Source organism: Lates calcarifer, linkage group LG4 (assembly GCF_001640805.2).
Source record: "Lates calcarifer isolate ASB-BC8 linkage group LG4, TLL_Latcal_v3, whole genome shotgun sequence".
NCBI classification, from domain to species: domain Eukaryota; kingdom Metazoa; phylum Chordata; class Actinopteri; family Centropomidae; genus Lates; species Lates calcarifer.
The window spans coordinates 23,231,290-23,249,725 of NC_066836.1; the positions used below are offsets into that span (position 1 = coordinate 23,231,290).

An 18,436-nucleotide genomic window follows, 5' to 3' on the forward strand; every position below is an offset into this window, starting at 1 on the left:
TGTCACGTACCACCCACCTAATATTGTCACAAACCAAGCACACATCCCTCCAATGGCAACAACACTCCCCAATGTCAGGGGCCTCCCCCAGCAGGATAATGTTCCCACCACACCACAAAAACTGCTCAGAAATGTCTCAAGGAACACGACAAAGCCAAAGCTGTTGACCTGGGCTCCAAACTCCCCAGATCCAAATTTCAGTATCCTTGATACCTCCCATTTATGTACAAAATAAACAACTGTGGGGTTATGCTTACTGAAATGAAATTATCAAACCTATTGATGAAGAGTTATTCTAATACCTCAGAGAACGGAGAAAGTAAAGACACAGGCCTGTAACTGGTAAAATTATGTTCATCCCCTGCTTTATACAATGGGATAACTTTAGCAATTAAATGGAAATGTACCTGTTTGGATGGACAAATTACAGATATAGGTCAGAGATGTTGGTGCAGCAGTAAAGAGAACCACAGACTGGCTGATTGGTCAGGCTGTGACATCCTAAATGCTCATACACTGTACAGGTCCTGGAAATAAACAACACTGCCATCAAGTTATCCTTCACAGGAGATGAGGCCATTGAGTCTGTGCAACCAACTTAGCTGCTTATATCCAACATGCAGATCTACCAAGTTGTTAGTATGGTTTAAAGGCAAACTGCCTACAGCGATGTGAGCTGTATGTGCACAGTCCACAACAAGCAACTGGAATGCCAGTGTTTCAGCACGCAGTATTTTTCATCCACTGTGTCACAGAAGGAATCTGATGTGGAAAATCCAATGGTGTGCAGACAATGGTGCGTGATAAGGAATGACCATGATTTTTATCTAAGGCTAATAGCCACAGATAAATCCAGGTCAGAGGTCAAAATGCATGCACTCTGTCAGACCACTGGTACTTTCTTCCACTCTGTGATTATATCCTACAGTATCCATTTGAGGACATCTTGGTATATATTGCACCCACTTGGCATATGGAAATTCAGAAAGGCGTGTGAGCTAGACTATGTCAATTTAACTTGTGAAACCAGTGAAACATGTCCAGCCAAGCCTTAAGTTCCAGTTTACAGCATTATTCAAGAAAATATCACTGCACAAGCTTTCTGGAAAGGGTACCCCAGCCTTTCAGTTGAGACAGACTGAATGTTACTATACAGTACTCAGTTACAACAATTTTCAAGTAAGTAAATTGAGTTAGAATGTTTGATATGCTCATTGAAATCCCACAAGATGTGTTTTAATTCAGATCAGGGAAATGTTTTTTTTTTTCCTACAGTAGTTGTAATATAAATAAATATATTTTAAAGCACTGTTATTTTATCAGTTACATAAATTGAGTTCAGGTGTTAATGTTATTATAGCAAATACGAGTATGATCTAACAAAAAATTGAATTGACAAAAACAACACTCCAACTCCTTATTTTAATTTTGTGTTAAATATGCAGAATATAATATCAGCATGTGTTACATTGTGTGTATTTAATTGGAAAAACAAATTGAGGAACATTTGTTAAAATTACATGAGCAGTATTTCTGTTACATGTGCTTAACACCTAAAATAGTGTTCTGTGAACTCCTTTTAAAAGTATATATATTTTGCTTTCAGATAGTTCTGTAATTACAAAATATGGACTTTGTGATCCCAGTGCCTAATAAGGTTGCGGCTGAATTAGTCACCTGAGGACGTTATCAAGTCAACACAGATTTCATTTTCCCTAAAAGGGAAGATGGACAAAGCTTTAACTGCTATTCCTTTTTTCTACTTGAAAAGCTTCAAACTGTATTCTGAAAAGGACTTTAAACCCAGAAGTGAAGGACCGAATGACTGAAAGAAAAGCCACCCAGATGCTGAAGTCCCATGAGATGACCATTAAGGTATGGAGGTTTGCCTTGAAAGGTACAAAACAATAGACATCAAGGCAAAGGCACTCATTGAGGATGAGTTGAGGATCCACTCATCCACCCAAACAATGTTGAGTTTACAGACAAATTTAACCTAATTTTAAAACCACACATCAATAGGACAGTAGAGCAGGGATCATAACATTATATTTCGTGAAATGAGAGACTGTATTTACTTGTCCATAATATTGGATTGCACCCCTGATGCTAGCCACACAGCAGTTATCAGTAATCATCAGGACTGTCAGTAGAGGCCAAACAAAATAAAGAAGCACTTCATGGGCTTCCCTGAAGCTGAAACATCAACAGGGAAAGATTTAAGACCTGAACACCCCCTTTGAAGACTGTAGGGGGCAGTGACAATGGGGCAAATATTCAACAGTGGTTGAAGGTGTACAGGCCAGACTGCTTGAGATAAACCCTTGAGCTTTATTTGTACCTTAAACTTGATGCTGGCTGATATAGTATGAAGCTCTGGGGGTTAAGGATCTACAGATGGGGCAAAAACAAGTGAGGCTCATCCGCTGGCTGAGGAAACTGGATCTTTCCAGTCTTCCATCTGCTCAGTTGTCTGGTATGGCATCCTCAGCAGTGTCCACCCAATGAGTAGGCCGATGCAGTCAGTTGCCATGCAGGTGGATGTGGCACTGGACTTGCTTGATAAGACAAGAGCTGGCTACCAAAATGAGTTACTAATGATTTTGTTGGGCAATAAATGCTTTCATTTTCTCTTTCAGTTAAGTTTGACTAATTTTGGGGTTTAAGTGTCCTTCCAGCTGGTTTCTTGATCTGCTATACTATTATTTATAGGAATGATGAAAACATCTGGGATCTGATTAACCAGAATTATCCTTTGACCCCTCTGTCTTCTGTTGTGTGTGAATTCACTCAGTTGTACTAAGCTCTCGTGCAGTAGTGTGTGATCTGACAGACATGTCAAATCAAGCTGTGGTCAAATCCGCCGTCATTAATTTATGTGCTGTGAAGCTTCAAAGACATAATTATCATAAATACAAAGTGCAATGATGAAATGTATGTGCAATAACAAAACAGAATAAGTATGTAACTAGCGAAAAACAGAACATAAGTCAAGAATAAAAAAAGCTGATTTAGCAAATAGTAAAAAACAAAAAATGGTGCAGTGGTGAAAGCTAGCTTTATTGTGGCTGAAGAAATCACCTGAGCTTCAAAGTTTTTTTCAGAAGGTGTATTTTTAAAGTCGGTGTATGCTAAAGGTATGTGAGCAGGTGTGCCCTGATCAGAGACAGAAAGAATCTGAGAACTAGTGGAAACTCTGGCTGAAGAACTGCAGAGTTCTCTGGCTTTTTCATTAACTGTTGATGAAAGCACTGACAATACTGATAAAGCGCATCTAGCCATTTTTAAGAGGCCTGAAGGCAGAGCTGTCTGTCAGTGAAGAACTCTTGGATTTGGCTGCCATGCACTGGACGACAAGGGAAAGGTGGAGAGGTGGAGAAGTCCATAAGTAAAATGAAATTACCCTGGGAGAAGTTGGTGGGGCTTATTACCGATGGCATGCCTGCCATGTGTGGTGAGAGAACTGGCTTGGTTGGACTGGTGAAAGAGAAAGGCATAAAAGCAACTGCCACACGCCGCTGATAACTTACCTTTCAAAGCTATTTATTAATTAAATTATTACCAAAATTAATAATTTATCGCAGAGACAGTTATGTCAGTAATATGAGAGTAGATACATTTATATAGTCTTACAGTTACAACTGGCCCTTTGAGGTCAACCACAATGATGTGGCTCGGGATGAATTTGAGTTTGACACCCCTGCCTGAGGGGATTCTTACCTTCTCTGAACATTACTCTTTTTGAAATGGTGTGCATATTTTTGAAGACTTACAGTTTATTTAAAGCTGAGGCTGTTTGCATAATAGTAAACCTCTGCAGCACTATATCACTGCAGGAGTTTTGTCTTTTTTGTTGGCTTCTACCTTTTCATGCAGCTGAGTGCACTGTGCTTCATCTACTCCTCAGTGAAGTCAGTCATTTTCAATATAAATCCAAAGGTATATCACATCCCATAAATCAGTCTTTTTCCCATCCTGACATGTTCTGAGTGGAACAATCATATTGTGGCCATAATTTACCTGCTAAATCAAAATGAACTCAGGACTGAATTGACACTATCATGCCAAGATGAGTGTTATCCATTGTCACAGCTGAGATCAAGGCTTGATAAAGTGAAGGTCATCTCCACTCTCTGAGGCGATCTGTTACGCCATAGCAATCAACAAAATCTATTTTCCATCACAGCAGCTGCAGAGGAGAAGATGGATTCGATGCACATAGACGGGTATTGATTTGGCAATTTCCAAGAGACAAACAAAATGGCCTCTCAACTGTTTAACAGTTTTTTTTTTAACTGTTGCCTCAGAGTAATGTCTAGGCCCCAGTGGGAGTTTCATACACTTTTTAATCACAAATGAATCCTCTATCAGTTTTTAGATAGATGACACCATCAAAGACTGTAAGCTGGAGTATTAGTGCAAGGAAGTGGAAAACATACAGTATATTTCTGAAATAACAATTCAAGTCATTAAAATAAGAGACAACTGCAAGCTAGTGGTCTATTCACAGCAGTCCATAACTGGTACTGCAGGGCATCTATGTTTCATTATTATTGCAGTGCAGTTGGTGTCTTTTCTTTAAATTGCACTGTATAAGTTCATTTTGTCAACCTTAATATCTTAAGTGTGGAGCAGTAGCAACTCTCTTTGTCCAACTGCTCCAGTGGAGCTGCTCAGTCACCAGTAGATAAAAGTGTAGATGTGCAGCCTCCAGGTGTCAATGTGAAACTGAGTGTGATCAGGTCGTTCCTGAGAAAGAGAGAATTGCTATCAACAGTACTTCCCTGGATAATAAAGGTTAAATAAATTAAAAAACAAAACAAACAAAAAAGTCACCTAGTCCAACAGTGCAAGTCACTGATATGTCACCATTAATTTTTGGACAACAATGGAGCTTTACAACAAAAAGAGAAATCAGGCTCTGGACACAAACACACACACACACACACACACACTATAATGTTAGTAGAATATTCAATGTTGGTTTGAGTCTTTCATGAGACTTAATAAGTACAGTACAGAATATCACCAGGCTCATCTGTGGCTTACCCATGTTACGGTGAGTAATTAGGCTTAAGTTAGAGATTCTTTAACTTTATCCACCAAGCTGAGCCCCATTGTCCCAGGAGGGGCCCCACAAACACAAAGAGGCAGGAGGATACGGTGCGTTGATCAAGAGTTAAGGAGTCAGTATTCTTGCAACCTGAGTAGAGACCAAAACATATCTGGCAAAACAAATTAGTAGATGAATCTGTTTCATTAGAAACAGTGTATGATAATTTCCCTATGTTGAACAGAACAAACATGAATATTTTCTCATTGCTAAGCACACAGACTACACTCAAACCTAAGTAATTGTAATGAAATATACAAATTAAAGTAGCCTATGCTAAAACAGGGCTGACTAGTCCAACTATGGTGCCGGCTACTGCATGCACTCAAAAGTGACGAGCATCAGGCCTAGCACACCCAGTGAGGCAGCTTAGCAGCCAGGCATAAGCGGCGCAAGCAAAGCAGTAAAGCAAAGCAGCAGTTTTTCTCTGCACTGAGCAGCTCTCCAGTTAAGAGTCTCTCAAAAACAATACGCTAAATTAATACAAGTAATGCAGGAATGAAAGCAAAATAATTAATAGCTGTAAAGCATACATACCAATCGGCAGCATACATCACCCAAAGGGGAGGTGTGCTCTGCACCAGAGCAGCAGTAGCGGTGGGAAAACCCAAACAATTACAGCCAGGGTAACAGCTCCCGATCCAACCGCGCCAGCATGAGGTTTGCAACACAAATAGCTACAAGCAGATGAAATAATATGCAATCAATAGAGAGTAAAAGCTACTACAACCTGTGGCAGCTACTGCTACATTACCTGCACCGGTGGCAACAGGAGCCAGGAAGCGAGACGACCAGGAAGTGGGCGGTCAGTGGGACCAAAGAGCAAGAGGGGGGTCAAGATGGAGATCGCACCGATTTATAATGTGTCCCCAGCTGCTGATTGGTTGATGAGCTGAAGTGAATGGAAAGGCAGCGAATTCACCTACATTAGGAGCAGGGACGAAACTCACCCTGCTACATAAAAATAAAAACACTATAAAAAATATATGTAATACACACACTGACACCAAACACAAAGAAAACATTGCTTTCTTTTAAGTACCAGATAGAGTATGTTACTCTAACATGAAAGTTACCTGATAGAATTTGTTATATTATTGTAGCAGGAAAAGCCATCATCTGCTCCTAGCGGAGGTGAATCGACTGCCCCTTTTTTACCTTCTTGTTAACCAACCAGCATTCTGAGGCACCTTATAAAGGGACGAGGCGCTCTTCCTGGCCCCTCTCTTGCTCGTTGGTCTCGAGTCCTTCTTCTTCTTCTGGGTTACCTCGCTCCCGTCTCCGGTCTCGCCTGGCAGGTAATGTAGCAGTGGCTGCCTCGGTCATGTTGTAGAGCATGGCACAATTCACCGTTGATCACCGCTCATTTTATTTGATTACAGCTGATCGGGCTGCAGCTTGGTGCCGGTGTAGTGTCTGGCAGGTGTGCTCTCTGCCATCTATCTGGGGAGCCTCGCTGCTGCCGCTCGGGTACAGAGCATGCCACCGCTGCTCCAGGTAATAGACGCCTAGATCGGTGTGTGTGTGTGTGACCTGGCTGCTCATTATGCCTGCTTTGTATTACTTCATTAGTTTCCTTTCTTTGACAGACTGAGCTGGGCAGCTGTTGGAGCAGAGAGAGGAACTGCTGCTTTGCCTTGGCGTTTTTTGTTGGGTTCCCAGTTTCATTGTCCCTTGTTTTATTATATTGTTTAATTATTACTGGGGTTATTTTCTGAGTTGGGATGATTTGTGTTGTTTCTGTTGCATTTGTGCTATTTCATTTTCCTTAATTAATCTTTGGTATATCTGGATTATTTAGGTAATTTGGTTAGGTCATTTGTATTTTGATACTAATTTGTATTTATGTTAATTAGTTCTTTTGAATTTATTTTCTTTTCTAATTGTGAATTTAGATTATATTGGGCAGCAGATTTTGTTGAATTCTTGAGTTTGTAATTATTGGTCTGCCCACCTTTTTTATGTTGATTTGTCTCCTTGGTAAGTTTTGCTTTATTTGATTTTCTTTGAGTATAACCCCTTTTTATTCATTTTGTGTTTCTTTCTCCCTTTCAGTTGCTGAGGGCTGAAGGTGGTGGTCCTGGGGTCCGAGGTGGTGGTTTCCCCTTCCTGTGTGCCATGTGTTTCCTGGGTTCCTCGTTCCCCTTCACTACCAGGTGCATGTGTGTGCTTGCCACGAGAGGCTGGGGTGATTCTCTTTGTTTTTTGGTTTATTTTGGGATTTCTCACCCCCTCTGCGACCCATTCTCCCCACCGGTAAGCCCCCCCCCCCATTTTCTTATAGTGCATGTGTGGTGGTTTTAGTGTTTCTGTTTATTTTGTAATAAAGTATATTTTTCTTACCCTTAGGACGGACCTGGGCACCTTATGGGCTCTACCATCACCAGCTTTTTAGTTTCAACTTTCCATTACTGGTTTGGTGTGGAGGGGAGGGGCAACCAGGTATATAAAGTAAGACTGATGCAAAACGCTCATGCACACACACACACACACACACACACAAATGACATTATCAGGAAGTTAAGAAAATGTTTCTCAGGCATGAAATAAACTGAGCTCAAGTTTAATGGGTGATGTATTTCCATGGTACTATTCATATCCAATTAAATGTGTGAATGTGCATGTGTGTGTGTGGCCACCCTGCAAAGTGATCCTCTGCACTCCTTAAGATCCATACTGTGCTCACTCACATGACACACAGTGAAAAAGTGACTTGATTTCACCAGGTGACCAATTAAGAGGAAATACATAGACCAGTGGGGGGCCATGCATTTCACACCTAGGCCTTCACTGGTGTCCTACCTGAATTAACCCACCTCTCAATACTGTAATCATGATGTTACGGCTGTAGGAACCATCAACATCATACAGAAACACAGTATAACAAAACTTTGCATCACAGACAGACATGTCATGTAGCCAAGATAAATGCCATTACTGAAGCAATGCTATAAAAACCCAATGAACACAATTCAACATACATTTACTCACCAAAACTGCTGATTATTAGACAAATAAAAACAGCTTGTGTCGAGTGGACATTCTCAGCCCTACAGTGAATTAAAACTTCTCTGAGAATTACGACTGAGCAGACTCGTCTTCCAGCGTTAGCCTCCATAGATAGAAAAGGACTTATTGTTGGAACTGAGACGCACAGATAACCTCTACAACAGTCACTGAACTCTTCCTCCTCCTTCAGCCGTTGTGGGTTGAAAAAACAGCTATTAAATCTATGCTAACGTGTTAGCTTGTGCTAGTAGCTATAGATGTGGTTTGCTAGCTCTGACCAGTACGCTCTCTGACTGTCCAATCAATGACATGAAAATGTTGACATTGTCATAGGCCTGTTAGATGGCCTTGGTCTCACCAACTCAAAATCTGATTGGTTAAAGGATCTGCGAGGCAATAGTTTCATTGTCATTCATTTTAGATTACAGGGGCCTGCACTGTTGATTCTGAAGGCAGATTTGTTTTAACTTGGCAACACAGAGCTGAAATCTGATTGGATAAAAGCTCTAACATAAACAGACTGTATTGGAAGCAGCACAACCAAGAGGAAAGCTGTGAGATGAAGAGAATAGACTATTGAGAACTATTTAATACATATAGTATGAATGGAAGAAATCTGTATATATGAACACAATCAGTGATTGTGACAGTGTTTAGACATCTGTTGCTCTTAGTTTTCTTAATGATGTTTTCTTTCTGTTGCTGTTGAGCTACATTTACTAACCTCAACAGGGACATGAGGGGTTGTGGCCTTTGAGCTGTTGGGAGGCTTTTAATGTCACCTACCTGCACAGGTTGTGTTAAGTTTCACCAACATAACTGATATTTTTTTTAAATAGCAAAAAAGCAGCAAGTGGAAAGTTTTGAGTGAGTAGCTCAGCCTGGAGGAGGTGGAGTACACATTGCCAGTCTATCACAGGGTGGTATTCCATGAACACATGAGAAGGACGATCATTTCCGTCTCCTGATTTGATTTGAATTTGCATTTAAACATTCAATAGTCAGTTTTTACAGAGCAGAAGCAGTGTATGCACATGCACAGTTATTAAATAATAAATGATAGTAGTTTTATTCCATATGTTGACTGTTGCAGTGTATTTATCTGTTGTAGTTTATTACTGTTATCCATTTTGTTCTCTGTTTCCTAAGGCAACTGTCAATTACATCCGCAGTCCATATGTATCCATCTGTCTGTGTATGTTTTGTTTTATTACAAGGGTACATTTCTATTATAATGTAAATTGTTCTCATTTCAGAGATTAATCTAAAAGATAGGACATAGAGTTCCTCTCTGTTGAAAAGCTGCAGTGAAAAATCATTTATTTCATTATGTAGCAGATGTGTTTCTATTCCTGACATTCCCAGCATCGTTCAACACAGGTCATCATTTGGCCCCTGCACATGGGACAATTAGATGTACAGTCTATTCCTTATATCACCAGGCTGCCCTCTCTTCAGTTCTCCAACACTCCTCCCTGACAAGCCTGATCAAATGAACTTATTCTCAAAATGTTAATAATTCTATGTTCTTACTACAGATGTGTTTAGGTAGTAAATGTTACAGTAATGTATCAGGTGCCCTTTATACTTTTGTCCCCGCCTCTCAGACAGCCTGTAAAAGTTGGTGGATGGAAGTTAAATCAGTCACTTCACATCATCACGTTTTCACAGTGTTGACAATTTGTGCTGAGCTCATTGCTGGTTCACCTCTCACTGGCAACTAAAACCCATAAATATCTGATGAAACCCATAAATATCTGATCATTCCTATAGAGGTCTCAGGTTCATGAGATTTTCTGAAAGGATGTGAAACTCTGAGAAGTCTGAGTTTCATTATGTGCCCATGCAAGGCTAAGGCATCTTGACCAAACAGGAGCAATTAGCGCACAGTTCACACATCAGTGTCATGTGACCTGTGACAGAGCAAGAGTTTTTTCAAATCATGTCAAGCCCAGATATTTTGAGCTCTATTTTAATCTCCCCTCTTCTGTTTTTTCTGGTGACTGACATTTCAAATATTATTACCTGAAGATTTAAAGCAGCTGCTGAGCAAATGAAGGTGTAAAACAGTTCACAGTTCTCTAATCTCAAACCTCATCCAAGAAAATTCAGCTAAATGTGTTAAGTGTCCAACACATTGTGGTGGAGTTGAGATCTACTGACCCAGTGACCACACACTGCCGCCCTAAATGATCCAGCATAGCTATAAAAACAGCATTTCATTTTCTGGTTGAACCACTGATAGGAAATCATTTGATGAGACTGAAGGATTTTATAATGAAATCAAAATTTTGGTTGAAGATATTTTTATTAAGTAACATGAATTAAAATACATGTAAACAAATAGTACCTCAGGCACTTTGAGGAGCTATCGCGTTTACCTTCTCACACACCTGTGGCTAGATTCTCTGCTGTCCAGTTAATTGGCCCACAACTCTACCTCACATGGACAACTTTCTATAAGGTCCTCACATCATTCTAATCAGTGCCTGTCACAGTAAAAAAAACAGTAAACATGTCTAAAAAAGGAAGCTAATTTCCACCTGGCTGCCCAGTGTCTCTCTGCTGCTCAACTTCCTCTCAGCTCTCCTTAGACGGAGTAGGTGGCTGTCTGTCCAGGATGCTGGCCAGTGTTTTGAAAGGCAGTCCCCAGTCACTGAGGGAGCTGAAATCCCCTGAAGTGTCAATTGCCAGTGACTCCTCTATGGAGCTGAGCGAGCCAGCCACAGAGCCATCACCCTCATAGGCGTAGGTTGCCAGAGAATCATAGGGCGGAGCAGAATAACCCTGCTGACTCTCCTCCAGCCGGTGTTCGATGAACTCCCGGATCATTTCAGCATCACCCTCAGTCACTCTGCCATGGGAAGAGAGCGGGACCTTGTTGTTGACGGTGACGATAACACTGGCGGTTTGACGATGAATGTCAGGCGACCTGACATCATCGCAGCGGCTGGTAAGATGCAGCAGAACCCCGTCACCATAGCCGTTTTTCTCCATCTTGGAGGTGCTGCTGTGAGTACTGGTGTGCTGTGAGTGTGTGTTGCGCAGAGTGCCCATGTCGAAGGCATGAGTGTCCGCCTCACCGCCACCCTCATCGTCGTAGTGGATGACATTATCACGAATGTCCTCTTTTGATGTCATCAGAGTCTCTTTCTCTTTGTGGCGCCTCTGGCTCATGTATAATGCTGCCATAACTGCAAGACACAAAGAGAATGAGGTGATGGGTTAGTATGAAAAACTTGTAATAAATCTGGCCCCATCTGTATTTAGTTCACACAGCTCAGTTTGTCAGGCTGTTTTGGAAGTCTGGTTTTGGACAAGAAAATGTGCTTCCTATACATTTCAGTTTAACACTCTGTTTTAAAACCCCAACGTACAGCTGTTCTATGTTGTTTTTATTTCAGCAGACAAATAAAAAAGCTGGTGGATGACAGATTCTAGTATCCTGATGGTAGGGTCTAACAGGGTGACACTCCCAGGTCAGCTCCAGGGTAAACTGCTCTGCTCTCAGTTGGAGTCTGCATGCAAGGGATACAAACTGCCAAAACTATGCATGAGCAGCTTTGAAGATAGTGAGAACAGAAGTCTTGCTCCCACAGATCTCAGAATTCCTCTTACGGGCACACATTAATCACACTGACACTAAAGTTCTGCTGTATTTGCTTTCCTGTCAATGCACTCTCTCACATTTTGCCATTATAATACGCAACCCTACAGATAATGTGAGGGGATGTATTGGGTGAAGCTCAACACAACACTGAAATGCCAGTCATCACCACAGAGATACCTACTACACCAAAACGTTCTCTTGTGTAGACCACTCTGATTTTGTTCTAGCATTTATGTAGATGTAAGAAAATCAAAATTATTGGAGCTAAGCACTTCTGACGTGTCATCAGTGTGACGAGGATGATGATATATTGATGTAAAAAAAAAAAGGCACCAATTCAATTCATTCAAGTTTTTCAGTTTTTGCAACCTGATATATAATTTTCTTCTAAAAATAGTTTATACAAAAATTTAAAATGATAGCAGATAAAATAAATAAATAAATAAGAAAATTACAGTTGAAAAATAAATTGTAATCCCATCGCATGGATGGAGTTCAGTCATGGAGATAGCTCAGTTGTCACAAGGTAGTAGATTCACAGAATCACAACTTAGCTACTGCCATGATAACTGAGTGAACACCATCCACAGAGGAATATCTTTATATGAGGTTGAAAGCCCTGGTAAAGATGGTAAGTGGAGTTTTGATTTTTTTTTTTTTTTCTGTTTGTACAGCCATGTCGTGGGCACAGGGCTTGGTCACTTGAATGTAAACCTGTCATTTCAGGCCATGTGCTAAGACTGTGTCACATGACTCTTCAATGTGACTCTTCAATGTAGCTTAATACCCATAACTGTGGGTCATAATGTGGTGCTTGCACCAATGACCAATGGGGTCATTTAATATGGGAGGACAGTCTCTTCTCTCAGAATCAGCTCTGCAGAATCTACAACTTTAATGTTAAGTCTGTGATTAATGATAACACTGTAGTAATAAAGTAAGTAATAAAGTTGCTGAGAAGTACATTAAGACAAACAATAGGAATGGCACATTTCTTTAACCTCTGCCAGTATTGCAGCTAATTGAACCATTAGAACATTTGAGAAGCTGGCTCATGTGAAACCGCCCCCAAAACAACCTCTGGTAGATGGGAAAGAATGTGGAAGTAAATCAGTAAAAATAATCTATTGGACCTGGAGGAATCAAACATTTGAGCATGTGAGAAAAGTTATAAAAAGAGCTGATTCACCCAGGTCAGTGCTGTGTAAAGTGTATAAAGATCCCTGAATTTAGATCTACATTGACTTAATTATTATAACTTTTTTGCCACTTAGAGCCAGTGGAAGAAGCTGTAAACAAAACACATTATTGAACAGTTATCATCTTATGAAGCTAATATGGCAAATATGGTGGCAAATAGTGTATCTGGTAATGTCAGTCCAGTGTTCACTCTCCTTTTTTGTTTAGCTTGGTTTCCACTAAGTCCTGATAAAAGTCTCTGGCTCTTTAGCTTCTAAATGTTGCACCGTGTCCACTAGTTACCCACTAACTTGTCTGCTGTTTGATGATAAGCAGGTAGAGAACAGATGGTTTGTTTGAGCTTTTTCATCTAAAACAGTTGAAGAAGGTTGATGAGAGCGCTGAGAGAGGGACACAAAACAGTAAAGTGTCAGTTGTAAATCCAAAACGATGAGACAGTGAAACAGGATGTGCAGAGTTGGTAAAACTTCTCTGTGTGTTCATCATATACGTGTTGTTGATTGATCGTGTTACAGTAAAAATACTGGTTAGTACAGCTTTAAATAATTAGGAAATGTTTTCAACACAAATGAAAAGAAAATTAACAGGAAGTCCAGATCATTAGTGAGTGTAGTGACAAACTGTGATTTCCTGACATACAATAATGTGTTGGTCTCTTGGAACACTTTTAGTGCTTATTTTATGGGACACATGGATGGTAGAAGGGAGACAACCTGCAACTTAGTTGTGGGTTCAAACCATAATTTGTTGGTGGGGAAGCTTGTTACTCATGTGCTACTGGTTCATCAGATCACCTGTGCCCTGAGGGATGGAACTGTGTAACATGAACATATGTGCTTTGCTTCACAGATCTTAATGTTTCCCTCACAGGACAACACAAACCAGTTTCTGTGTGTTGTGTCTTGGGATGATTTTTGAAGCAACAACCAAAGAAAAGCCACACAAACGGATTAGTGAGAACAGAGGGCTGCTTTAGAGACTGTGGTCTGTGTCAGATACAGCGCACAGAGCAAAACAGGCTGCTGTGGATTAGTCTCAAAACCTCGGCTCATTCAATAACAATGACCAATCTTGCTCATGAGGCATGCATGAATTTAAAGATAAGAACATTATACACAGCAAGTCAATATTTGACACAAGCTGGCTTGTTTCAGCTGCTTGGGATATGAAAATATATAATATGCCTGGAGCAGTTATAGAGGAAAGATACATTACCACCAAGATACATTACCACCATCACAGAAAACAGGAGTGTCATCTTTACATCCTCACTGACAATTTGCAACTTGCAAAAGAAGCATAAACCAACACACAGGTCATTAGTCCCTGGCTGTCACTTTTTCAAAAAATCAAGATTGAAGGAATTCAAAATGACCCCATAATTTGTTTGAATTAATTCGAATGCGCCCCCGGCCCCCACACACCCTAGCCTGCTCCTTCAAAACACCACATCATTATTTTTGTCACTTTATTAACTTGCTGCTCTGGTCGTCTCTGCTGCTTCCCCTGGCTCACTGGGACGGTAAGCTAGCAGGTGAGTCCGCAGATCCTCTCATTGCACACCACACACTATAAGAACAAAACTGTGTCTGTCATTATTTGTTGTCATGTATGTGGTCCCTCACATTTTCAAAATCGGGTAAGAGTTTAGTTGTCCTTTAAAAAGTCAACAAACAACCTTATTTTAATCCATGACTTTGCGATCCATGGTGCAGAACCCAAATTACTTCTACATGCTGCTTCTTAAGCATCAACTTCCTGATTGGCTCTCGCCCCATTCCAAATAATAATTCAGTGTGTGCTTGGCTCCCCTTGGTGTACTCCCCGCACAACAGGATTTTTGGTCATAAATATTGAACATGTCTTTTGAGCAGATCAGGGAGAGTAAAATCACTTTAAACACACCTCACACAACAGGAGAATTTGGCAAGATAATCTTTAGAACCAACCGATAATTGGTCCTTTGCTGACTTTTATCAGGAGGGAGGATTTGGGCCCGATTATCTTTTGGTGTGTACCCCACTTTAGATGATGTGATGTCGTGACGGCTCTTTTCGCAACAAAACAACACTGCACTACCATTAGCTTTGTTTACTGATGGTTGGATGCACATAGAGCCTGCGGATGTTTGAATTTTGAATAAAAAATGACAGCCCTAGCCACTACCCTTGGATACAACCCGCTGGCAGGCATACAGGAACTTTGTTGTCATGGTAACAATAATAAACGTGGTCAAAGAGGTGGAATAGAAAGTGCAATTCAGCAAGATATATCCAATCATCAAAATTTAAACCTATAATATCAAGGATAGTCATGCATTTTATGTTAAATAACATTGAGGACATCATTTAAAATTGGGAAAACAGAATGGGCCAAAACACGTCTAACTAGCAGCTCCTCCCACCACAGATAGTGTGGAAATTAAATATTAGAACTCTTCTTTCTGTCCTGCCTTTCTTTTCTCCCTTTAATTTGCTTACTCGAAGATCTTCTCCTCCACTTCAGATAAGAGGCAGATTTATTTGCCCACTGTGTGTCCTGTCCTCTGCTATATAATCAATAGGAGCAGGAAAACAAAGGCATCTGCTCTAACTAGACAATCAATGAATTTAACTGCCCTGTGAGGGCTCCCCTACCTGACTAATACTGCCTCTGCTACTGCTCACTGGAATATACCACAGCCCCATTAGGCAGCTGAAAACACAAACTGTTTTTTCCCCCTAAAAAAAAAAATTTAAGTCTTCAACAGAAGTCTTCAGCAAAGTTACTTACTTTGAAAATGTCTGGTGAAGAGCCAGACATTTCTTCCTGTTGGACATTAAAATTCTGGCACAACTTTGCATTTTGAAGATAGATGTACCTTGGTTGATCAAATGCTGTGCATTTTACCATCTTGATGATGTTCTAGACACAGATCTTGTTTCCTTTGTTGACATGCATAATTCCTGTTGTCTCCACGTCATAGCTAACACAGCCAGCAGAGTGGATTCTACAGAAAAAATAGTTATGCAAGCCTTTTTGGACTCTCACTTCTAACTCATGACGTGAGAAACAATGCTATGGTATGGAATGGTTTGTCAACCCATAAATACCAGAAATATTATCTGACACACACATTGTGTCTAAGTAAGGAATTTCAGATCCTTACATAGACTGACTTTGCTCAGCATTAATCCCATCACTCTAATCAACTGAGCTGACTAAAACATTAATACCCTACCTATCAGTCAGATGCTCAGCCAAAATAAGTTTTAATACCATGATGAAAACCATAATGAAAAGTAAGTACTACTGCTACTTCTTGCTAATAATTGCTGCCCCCAATGTATTAGTTATGTTTTACCCTGGTTTACCACTAGTCTCCACTTCCAGCATCATCCAACCACAATATTTAACACATTCTGTAGATCTTACTCATGCTCCACAAGTAAGATTATGTTATCTGAATCATAATTCTGCATGGTGTTGCATTCCCTGCAGTAGACAGAGTACAGTAATTGATTTAAGAAAGGACTGTGTATTGGACTAAGGTCAGTGAGCCAATAATCAAATGTGTCATGATCCATAGATCATCTTTTTCCCCCATCTGCTGCTGAAAGTTATCATTGGACAGCCTACATGCAGATGTGGTTTTATACCAATCCCCCACCCCCACCCCCACCCATTAGAAAACCAATCATGGGATCTGTGAAGCAGATCAGTGCACAGAGAAAGAAAAACAACAACAGCCCTTTGGGGCATGTGCTATAGAAACTAAACAAGGTCATAGTGTAGACTAGGGTTTGGGTTAATGGGGGCTGCTGGTATGTACTGGAGTATTGATGTTTCAGCATGTTTGGCTCTTTGGGAGACTTAATAGAAAACTGTCTTGTGTCTGCATCGGGGCTTCTCTTTTTTTTATAAAGTATTTGCTGTTGGAGGAAAGCAAAACTTACAGTATGGTACAACTGAGGATTGTTAAAAAAGCATAGCTCCAGAAATAATAATAGAGGCACTGCAGTGGGTCAGAGGGGGATTTGAATGCAAGGACACACAGTCTGCAATGTGAAAAATCCATCCACTGAAATCCATGCACTGTTTATTGACTCCCTTTGTTATTCCACTTACGGTCAATATTCTGGTTGCTGGAGCATGTAGGAAAACATACAATCAAATATACTGTAGAATAAAAAGGGCAGATCATTGTAAAATCATGCAGTAGTTTCTGATTCAGCAGGATCAGCAACAGTGCTGTATTGTGCTGCAGATGGAGAATAACACTGTGTTAGCATCAGAGGAGAACACTCTTACTGGATACTTATTAAAATCTCTCCAGGCTTTTATAGCAGAAAGCTGCTATCTGACATGAGACAAACATACAGAACCTTCCCAGACAAAGAGAGCAAGAAAAATATTTTCAATCTATTTGCATGTAGTTTTTGAAATGTATAATGTCTTTTTTTAATAATACCACAAAAATCTGTTTTAATACAAGAATTTGAACGAGTGTAATTTATATTTTGTATAATTTATACTCCACTGTGGTGCGCTGTCACAAAGCGCAAGCTTCCAATTCAACTTCAATTGCTGCAAAATCCTTTAGCCACCACACAAGAGCTAGCTGTTATCTGCATCAGTGCTAATGTATGTTTGAAGTGTCAGAGAGGAAATATACCACACTCAGAATGTGGTTTGGAGACCAAAGTCCTGGTGGCCATGCCAGCCACCCTCAGCACAGTTGGTCCGTGGTACAAACTATACAAACTTGGGAGTAGCACAGCTAAAAAAACAAAAAACAAAACAAACAAACAAAAAAAAAAAACCAACAGACCAGAACTCTCTATACTAGAATGTTCAGAGAGGGCTAATGTAATGGCACCATTGTTTATTGACAGGAGTCTCTGATTTTGTGCTCAATATCATCTCTGTGTTTTTTGAGATGTTAAATGTGAATGAGTGTGGGCTGTGCAGTGCAGCAAAAATAAAACGTACTGCTGCTCTATTTGTTGTTGACTGCCCTTTGGATTCAGTCAGTCAACCTTGAGTCTGCTCAGAACTAGTCTGATTGTTTTCAGGTCTCTCTTGGAATGTCACATATAGAGCCATTCATATATTCTAATTTCTACAGTTCTACATGGATGAAACAAAACTGCCCTGTGTATTCAAAAACCCAAGTTTTTGTACTATAGTACTGCAGTTTATATAAACTTGGGTATCACATTTGACCATCTTTTCCCTCAGGAAGATAAGGCTGTAGCACTGATTGTTGTTAACTGCTGAGATCAAGGAACTAAGTCATAGAAAAAAATTAGATGGGCCTTGAAAACACAAGCAGTTAGGAAATCAGAAAGGTTGTAAACCCCACAGAACATTGCCACTCAGACTGTTACTGACCCAGTTCCTGCTTAACTCTGACCTTCAGTACTGGCTGAAGATTTGAGCGCAGTTTTCCTCTGCCATTTGAGGCACCCACTTTCACGTTTACCTTCAAATGAAGGTGGTTTAGATTGTCTGGATAAAATGTT

The 18,436-nt window shown here is 40.3% G+C and overlaps 1 protein-coding gene across 1 annotated transcript in view; it reads right to left on the reverse strand.

The window, feature by feature from the left end:
• Window positions 1-10,418: 10,418 nt before the first annotated feature.
• The window catches only part of LOC108896679 (cadherin-12-like), a 76,571-nt gene continuing 68,553 nt past the window's right edge, over window positions 10,419-18,436 (reverse strand). Inside the window, 1 exon segment of the mRNA XM_018695906.2 lies at window positions 10,419-11,316. Coding sequence (XP_018551422.1) covers window positions 10,703-11,316 — 614 coding nt within the window. The 3' untranslated portion in view covers window positions 10,419-10,702.